At 37.3% G+C, this 9,994-nt stretch overlaps 1 protein-coding gene across 1 annotated transcript in view; it reads left to right on the top strand.

The window, feature by feature from the left end:
• Window positions 1-9,994, top strand: part of LOC107567656 (uncharacterized) — a 33,201-nt gene that overhangs the window by 17,797 nt on the left and 5,410 nt on the right. The window contains exons 3-5 of the mRNA XM_016253366.1: window positions 5,901-5,930; window positions 6,308-6,406; window positions 6,487-6,702. Coding sequence (XP_016108852.1) covers window positions 5,901-5,930; window positions 6,308-6,406; window positions 6,487-6,702 — 345 coding nt within the window. The remainder of the gene's footprint in view (window positions 1-5,900; window positions 5,931-6,307; window positions 6,407-6,486; window positions 6,703-9,994) is intronic.

Genomic DNA, 9,994 nt, shown 5'->3' on the forward strand with positions numbered 1-9,994 from the left:
GTTGTGAGGCCGGTTGGATGTACTGCCAAATTCTCTGAAACGCCTTTGGAGACAGCTTATGGTAGAGAAATGAACATTCAATTCGCAGGCAACAGCTCTGGTGGACATTGCCAATTGCACACTCCCTCAAAAATTGCGACATCTGTGGCATTGTGCTGTGTGATAAAACTGCACATTTTAGAGTGGCCTTTTATTGTGGCCAGCCTAAGGCACACCTGTGCAATAATCATGCTGTCTAATCAGCATCTTGATATGCCACACCTGTGAGGTGGACGGACTATCTCGGCAAAGGAGAAGTGCTCACTAACACAGATTTAGACAGATTTGTGAACAATATTTGAGAGAAATAGGCCTTCTGTGTACATAGAAAAAGTCTTAGATCTTTGAATTCTGCTCATGAAAAATGGGGGCAAAAACAAAAATGTTGCGTTTATAATTTTGTTCAGTATAATTATGGTTCATTTTAAGTCAACCATTCCGTTAATAATTAATGGTTCTTCTTACTCTGAGGTTAATTATCTTGATTAAGGGGGAAAATGGTGATGACTTGTAGATCAGCATATGAAAATAAAAATAGATCGGGTTTGTGCATGGTTTCAGTTACCAGTTACCAAGTCTTTAACATTTCTTCCCCTAACCAACATAAGTGCCTAAGAATTATTCATATAGCAACAGAGAATATAATAGTTATCATTTGTTCTAGGCTATAAATGTTTAAGAGTTAAACACTATTCAGAACATCCTTTTTTAGAGGCAACATTCTAAGAAATGCACACAAAGGAGGATGTGGAATTTTTGATCTGTTACGGGAAGCTGTGTCATCACAAATTACATCTTGCTGTTAAAATGTGTGATTTTTAGTAAAGTGGAATATATATTGTTGAAAAAAAGTGAAAAAGTCAATACACAAGTCAGTTAATACCATCTTGTATTTGTATCATACATTGTGTAACGGGGCTGACAAGACGTGAGACGTGCGGATCCATATGCAAGCTTTTTATTAGGAGAAGACAGAGATGTGGTCATAAAACAGGCATGGGTAAGATAATGGCAGACAGGTATATGGCGGGCAAAACACAAGAATAGTCCTAGGGCTAGCGTGGGTCGACGATCGGCAGACAGAATCACAGGGGCGAGACTAGAGGGATAAATCCAGGGAAAACAGGCAAAGATCTGAAACCGTGAAAACAGGCAAGGCAAGGCAAAACAAGGAAAACACAGAGACTAGGAACGGGGTATGGGCTAAACAATACTCGGCAGAGGGAAGGGATCAGAGTGAGTGTTAAATAGTGAGGGAGTGATATGAAACAGCTGGGTGCAATCAGTGTTGTGTGCAATTAGTGAACCAGCTGTGTGCAATCAGTGCTGTGAATGATGGGATATGTAGTCCGGGATGATATGCAACAGTGTGAGTGCGAGAGTCAATGAAAATGGGAAGGGTGACCTCTGATGGTTAGCCGACGGAAGTTCATGGACCGGATTCGTGACACATTTCTGTGAGTTCTTGAAAATGACTTCAACAGATTGCAAAAGCACATCTTTACTGCACAAATGCTCCCCCATATGTTTCCTTTCAAAGAATGATTATGTTATGTAAGAGATAATGTACATCCAGCTGGTAGCGTCTGGGTCCTGATCACCATGTCGGGGGTTATTCTGCGATAACAACCGGCTGGATGTACATTATCCCGCTTAGTACACGGCTACTTGCCACATAAGTAAATAATTAGACACGAAATATTGATTTGAGTTGAAATATTTAAGTGCAAAGCTTCTGTGAACACAGCAGTTGCGAGCAAGCAGCAAATTCAAACTAGACGGACATTTAAGGGAAACGGTGCAGTCAGACGACTTATTACACAACATTTCACCACATAAATAATTAACCCTAAAAGGGGCCACGTATAGTGGGGGATACAAACATTTGAGAAGCTGTGGGGAGAAGCAGTGAAAGCGTAGATCTCATTTCTTGGTTTCATCTTGAAAGGGTGTTTGTTGTGAATATTTAGATGAGGTGAATTTTGTTTCTTAATTCTTTGTTTAGCTCAAGGGCAGCATTTAAAACTGCATGGCCACCTGTAGTGGGAAATCTACTCACCCTCTGATAAAGTTGATCTAGTTCACATATTTACACACGTTGGAGGGGACTTGCCTGTTTAAAAAGTTGTTGTTCAGCATTAGCTTATTAGGTTTACATTGAAATTTTATAAATTAAATGCTTATATTTTTTGTAATCTGTCTCTAAATGTTTGTATCTCAGGGGATACGTCACCCTTTTAGGGGTATAAATCAAGATATAAAACATACATATAGACTGTGTGACTTTGTGGCTTGTGTTTTAGAAAATCAAATCTTTTTGTAATCTTGACAAAACACATATCGTTGGAAAGGTCTGATAGTCAAGATTCCATATTTGGTGACTGTTTTGTAATAGATGTGATATTGTGACAGAAAATTATTGATTTGTGACAGAAAACTGCATTAGAAAAATTGGATGTAACCTAGTGGTTATTTTTGGTATAGTGCCCAAAGAAAATCTCACAGGAACCACAATTTTTGTGATATCAACTTCAAATTTGGAACATAAATTAGTTAGACATATGGCTTTGATTTTATAGCAATTTTAGAATGCAACATATTTTATAAAAGATTTATTTTATATAAAATATAAACAATTAGTATACATTATCTTTACTGTAAACTTAAAATTTTATAACTTTTTTATACTTTCTTTTGTTGAAATGCTTTCATTTCAGCAATAATCTGCTATGTGTTTTCTTAAAAAAGAGACCAATGTTAGGTCTGTACTCCAAAACATTCAGGAATTACAACCATGCTGTAACAAGCATTGATAAACAAGTGTTCTGTTTCCAGTGAATTTATACCCCAAAGGGGCGACGTAGCCTATCGGATACAAACATTAAAATCAAATATAAGAGTCAAGTTTTTTAAAAAATCATGAAATTGTATTATTTGAGTCCCAATAAGATGGAAAATAGCATTAAATTTATTATTTTCATTATTTTTAGGGTTAAGGCAATAAATGTTTTAAAATCTTACCAGTTTGATAGTTATCTTATAATCCATTACAGCGTACAAAACAATTGTTGCAAAATTGCAGCAGCTGTGTTTGTATGAAACGAGAGAGCGAGTCCGCGATACGAGGATGACATAATTAATTGTACACCATTTTGAATCAAGTTTTAATATTTTATTAGCTAAACAAACGCAAAGCTTCTACTAAGAAAAAAACTTTCCTAGCAAGATTATAGTGCCGACTTCAGTTACCCGGATGAGCCTGTGTTATCAGCTTTTACTGGTTGTTATCGAGGGATGTTTTGTTTTGGAACTGTGAAAAGTTAGATAAAGATCACAAGCCTCAGTAAAGCCGACCCTGACTTCTTCCTTGTCTGAATTACATTACAAACACGTAGCTAATGGCTGTGGAATTGATGTCTCGTCTGGCTTTACATTGTGAAACGGTCACCAAAGAATCTGTGGTGAAATGTGTACACAAACTTAATCTCAGACTAAAATAATAATGGATTGTTTCAAACTTTGAGATCCTTCAGAATTTATTATTTTCATTATTTTTAGGGTTAAGGCAATAAATGTTTTAAAATCTTACCAGTTTGATAGTTATCTTATAATCCATTACAGCGTACAAAACAATTGTTGCAAAATTGCAGCAGCTGTGTTTGTATGAAACGAGAGAGCGAGTCCGCGATACGAGGATGACATAATTAATTGTACACCATTTTGAATCAAGTTTTAATATTTTATTAGCTAAACAAACGCAAAGCTTCTACTAAGAAAAAAACTTTCCTAGCAAGATTATAGTGCCGACTTCAGTTACCTGGATGAGCCTGTGTTATCAGCTTTTACTGGTTGTTATCGAGGGATGTTTTGTTTTGGAACTGTGAAAAGTTAGATAAAGATCACAAGCCTCAGTAAAGCCGACCCTGACTTCTTCCTTGTCTGAATTACATTACAAACACGTAGCTAATGGCTGTGGAATTGATGTCTCGTCTGGCTTTACATTGTGAAACGGTCACCAAAGAATCTGTGGTGAAATGTGTACACAAACTTAATCTCAGACTAAAATAATAATGGATTGTTTCAAACTTTGAGATCCTTCAGATGTATATGCAGAGCTGTAGGTTCTACACAAACCCAGATATAGCACAGTGTATCACTGTGGGTGGGTCAAGTTTCTGATCACCTAATAGGTGTCATTTATATGCATATCCACTTACCTGATGGCGGAAAGCTGAATTGTATTTTAAAATGTTAAATACAGTACAATGCAACTTTATTTCTTAGTAAGTTAAACAAAATGTATTGTTTTTAACACACTTTCCATTAGATCAAAGTTTTTACAGATCTTGATATGTGCAAAGATGATGATGAATTTATATCTATCCATGAGTTTCTTTGTTTGCATATGTGATATTTTAGTGATATTACTCTTACTTTATCTCAGGTGTCTGTGGAAGCCCAAATCTGATACCCAACACAGTACCTGTGTCAGATTTAAAATATCACATCGGTGACAGTATTCGCATTCAGTGTGCAGAGGGCTACGTAAGGAAAGCAGGAACATCCAACTTGATCCGATGCACTGAAATAGATGGCAGCATATCATGGGACTCTGTCCGCCTAAAGTGCATTCGTAAGAGTCTTGTTTGTTGCAGAGATACTGGACATTACATGACTGGCGCACAGGAATGCATGACATGTCCGCCCTCTTGTTTTTACTTTAGCGAAATCGTAAACTTTCAAGTTGGTCCAAGCCACTAGCGTAGCCAGGAATTACAATGTGGGTGGACCCAGAGAAAATTGGGTGGGCCTAGCCTAAAATGCATCTGTAATCAAAATAGGCCAACACAACTAACAGTTACACCTGCTTGAATACACATCACTGTTTAATCAGAGCATAAGCCTGTATGTCATTATAAGCAGTGTTAAGAACATAACAATAAGAACAGCATGAGCACGGCGGCCACACCACACATGCGCATCTGACAGACGAACAGCATCAAATCAGCAAGACAGTAGCTAGTAGTACAGTAGTGGACAATATGTAACCATGCTTGGTCATAGTCTGGCTCAGTGGCCACATAAATGAAATAAACAACTGTGACTAGGCAACTACATAGTAGGAAAATGTAGATTAATGTACCTGTACACTGGCGTGTAGGGGAGGTAGACGCTGGAGAATGGAGCGCTGCTGGCGATGGAGAAATATGTGAATTAACGTTAGCACTAGCAGAGCTGTTCAGCTGCTTGAGCGTAGAATATGTGGGGGACGTTTCATTCATACTCGAAGGCGGAGGGTGCTCTCTCGCACAAAGTACAAAACGGACTCATAGAAGTAACGTGATGTGCCAGGAAAACCGTAATATGGACAAAGACATGTATAACGACATCCAGCAATCTCTGCTGTAGCCAAGCGGCAAGGGGCTGTTTGCAAACTTATCTTCATCATTATATGGCAAACAAGAATTAAGAAACAACACAATTTATTTTTTATAGGTCAAGTATTGTGATTATTGCAACAGAATTCACAATGATTAGGCTACTTTTTGAAGCAACTGACTGGGTGGGCCTGACTGACAAGTGGGTGGGTCCAGGCCCACCCGTAGTTACGCGACTGGTCCAAGCACAAAGTCACACAGAAACACAAGCCTTTTTGCTAGAAGAATGTGTTGTAAAATTGGCGTAAAATATCAAACATGTTCAAAAACAGACTGCCCACAATCTGCAGACTGGTTTCAGCTACCAGATTCGACACACTTTGTAAACACCACATTATTCTGAAATGTAGATGTTGGTTTAATTTTACATCCTAACAGATATCAGGTGATAAATATAGTGATTTTATTGTTTCTACTTTACAGCTGATCCCAAAAAGCCACATGTGCCCTCAGGTAAGTCCTAATGCGTCCCTGTCTTTTCTGTATATGTTGTTGAAGTGAAAAGTGATTTGTGTATTTTATGCACCTCGATACCAAATGCATTGACATTGATCACACCAACAGACAGGTCTGACCCAAAGGAATGCCATTTGCCAATGGTTGGGCCAGTGTTACTGTGTCGGAATGCTTAACCAAGCAATGTTTTGATAGCGCCACAGTGTGTTTACATTTTTTTAGGAGAATTAACCTACGAATAGTTTACTTAAAGTTGTCTCTGGATATGAAAAGTATTTTAACAACAACAAAAAAATGAAACACATCCCCCTTAAATCCTATCACCAAGACGACAGCTGATGGCTAAAGTGTCCTGTATTATGTATTTGCCTCAGCAGAGACCCAAAGGCCTCATCAACATTTCACATCATCCACCACAGAAAGAATTGCAAGAAGGAATACCACAGTTCATGGCACAAGCACGGCAACCACAGGTATATATGTCATATTATGCTTGTATGTGTTGATATTGTTTGGGTAGGCCTATATTTACGTTAATTGCATGACACTCCAGCAACAGGGCATATAGATTTGACAACAACAAATGAAGTTGTCACAACCAAAACAAGAAGAACTACCAGCCTGCCAACTTTGATGTGCACAACAAAAGAGGCGGAGTCTGTTACAAGAACCAATGAGGTTACTCCTTCAACATCCAACAGCTTCACAAGCAGAGAATATATGACAACAACAGCATCGCCAAAGTCAGGCTCTTTCACTACAACAACAGGTGAAGCCATTTACTATGATGGGTTAAGGTGCATAAGGCTAACTTTAAAGGAATAGTTAACACAAACATTAACATTCTGTCATTATTTACTCACCCTCGTATCATTCCAAACCAATATGACTTTCTTTCTTCAACAGAAACCAAAAGGAGACATTTAGCAGAATGTTCATTCTGCTCTTTTCCATACAGTATATAATGACCAAGAGCTGTCAAGCTCTTAATTTACTCATGTAGATATTTAAACTTCCTACAGCAAGACAACAAGTTTGAAAAAGTCATAGAGGTTTGGAAAAACATAAATGATGACAGAATTTCCACATTAATCTTCATTAAGCTAAAGCTATGTTTAGATATATGTGTTCTAACACTGAGGGAGGAATTAGCTAAACTGTCAAATCCCTTTTTACACATGATACGTCAGCGTAATACCTAAATCTTATTTACTAACCATCACAATCCAGTTTAAGGAGTACAAAGCTGAAATTGCATTGCATTGTCAATATTTAAACTAAGTCATTGAAATTCTTTTTTGAACAAACATGACTCCTTTAGGCTCAGTACAGATTGTACTTCATTCAGAAAAACTGCCTGGCACAATTTGTACTGCACTATTACCACTAAACATTAGTCGACTTAGTCTTAGGCTAAAATTTTATTAGTCGGTTAGTCGCAGAAAAAAATGTCCGTGTCCATGATGGATAGATTGTTAAAGGGTTAGTTCTAGAGCCCGACCGATATGGGTTTTTTGGGGCCGATGCCAATATTAGGGAGTAAAAAAAGGCCGATACCGATATATCGGCAGATATTGTTTATGTATATTATAATACAGTACCAGTCAAAAGTTTGGACACTTTCCCATTCGTGTGTCCAAACTAGGGATGTCAACGATTAATCGATGATCGATTGATTGTCGATAAGAGATGCAATCGATTAAAGCTATCGATGGTCGATTAAGTCTTTTAATTTTGGGCTGCTTGCAGCTCATGCGCAAAACACGTGTGAGCGGCTGTGAGTGACGGTATATAAATGCATCATCATTCATTCATAATGTACAAATTAAGCTTTTAATGTGATTTAAACTTTAAAAGTGCATTAAAATAGAAACAACATAAAGTTCTTTAACATGGAAAGCAATAGAAATGTAGTTACTAAGTCATTTCCCCAGATAATTCTTTCATATCGGGCTCTGCGCTTTGCAGGGCTGCGGGACACAGGACAGATAGGCTATTCATTCCTACAATTTGTTAATTCGTTCCTACGACTTATTAATTTGTGGCCACTGTCCATGTTTCATTAATTTTGTTCCTTAAATAACCCATGATTTTACTAAAATGAGGGAACAAATTAATGAATCGAACGAATTCTTAATTCATGTCCATGAAATCTTTAATTTCCCTTAGATGCGAAAACCGTGATAAAAAGTGAATGACAATAAAATAAACCTGCGAAATTAGAGGGTTAGACGGTGAGGATTTAGGAAAAGAAACAATGCCTAAATATTATTGAATTTGTAGAAATTCGTGACCAACCGGCAAACCAGAACAAAGCCGCGTGAATGTAAGCTATATGGGCTCGAACGGCATCCAAAAGCATGGTCGCGATGTAACAAATGTATAGCCTATGTAAGCAATAGGTCTAAATAAAAATAACAATTTGTTTTCATAAAAAAGAAAAAGCGAAATATATCTGGCTTAAATAATTAAACTAACAGATTTAAAACAGAAGTGCGGCGCGGCGCTCCATAAAAAAGTTTTTTATGTTTCGGCTGTTCGATCGCACCGGCGCACACACCCCACATATTCTAGCAATTCATATTTACATCGCAGTCTGTTCATTATCAAAATAAAATACAGTCAACCAAACATATAAAAGGTTACACTAGTCAGTTTAAATAGACCGTAGTATACCGGTCCACTCTGCAGTTAAAGACGTTTAAGCTCATGTGAAGAGGATGATCTTTTCCGTCTATATGCGAATGCGTGTAAAGTACAAGCTTACATTATAAATAATAGTTTAACATTCAAATACATTGCGAATATGGAAACATTTGGATTTGTGCCGAATGAGACGTGAGTAATAACCTCCAAATACATCTAGTCAACCCCGCGCTCGCTCCGTCTCGGATGCACTCACGCACTCACTGTCACGATCTAATGCACTGTAAATGCCAAGATTTTAAAAAACAAATAGGCCTACCGGAACGCAAAAAATTCAAAATCTGACATTTTCCGGAACAGGATCCAGCAGGATCAAATTACAGGTGCATCTCAATAAATTAGAATGTCGTGGAAAAGTTCATTTATTTCAGTAATTCACCTCAAATTGTGAAACTCGTGTATTAAATAAATTCAGTGCACACAGACTGAAGTAGTTTAAGTCTTTGGTTCTTTTCATCGTGATGATTTTGGCTCACATTTCACAAAAACCCACCAATTCACTATCTCAACAAATTAGAATACTTCATAAGACCAATAAAAAAAACATTTTTAGTGAATTGTTGGCCTTCTGGAAAGTATGTTCATTTACTGTACATGTACTCAATACTTGGTAAGTGTGTTTTGCTGCAGCAGCGCCGATGGAAGCGGTTCACTGACTGCGCAGCGCAGCGCAGCCACACGCGCCACAGTTACGTTTGGGATCATTTTATTTTAAATGCCATAATGTCAGTTGAAAACATTGCAATTGTGTTTTAAAATACAACAACGACCACCACGAAACCATTTAAAGAGGCGCGTTCAGCGGTCTCCCTGACGGGATAGGAAACAGTCAACAAAGTAAAATAATCTCAAACGAGCTCTCTTCATTTTATCAAATGATCATAATCACATATATTCATTTTACAATCCTGCTACTAGCATTTTATTCAGACTAAATCCCCTTTAAATCGGGTGAGACATTTTTTTTGAGTAACCTTTGCCCATCCTGTCATGCCGGGCTGCATAGACGCATTTTGCTGCATTAAGGTTAACGATTAATCGATTAATTGGTCGTTAATTTAAACGACGATCGATCATGGAAATGATCGAAAACTGACATCCCTAGTCCAAACATTTGACTTGTACTATATATAGAATACAGTATATACATAAACAGAATATATATATATACATAAACCAATTTTTACAATGTGCTATTCTATGACATTAGCGATGCAATTTAATTATTATTTCAAGACATGTAAAGCATTTTTGCTCGTTTATGTGGGCCGTTCCAAGCATGGTTGCAATGTGTTCATTGTCAAACTCCAAAATCAGATTATTTTTAATTCTTAAAAAACGCCATTATTTTATTT

This window comes from Sinocyclocheilus grahami, unplaced genomic scaffold, assembly GCF_001515645.1.
Source record: "Sinocyclocheilus grahami isolate Dianchi unplaced genomic scaffold, SAMN03320097.WGS_v1.1 scaffold1178.1, whole genome shotgun sequence".
Lineage (NCBI taxonomy): Eukaryota > Metazoa > Chordata > Actinopteri > Cypriniformes > Cyprinidae > Sinocyclocheilus > Sinocyclocheilus grahami.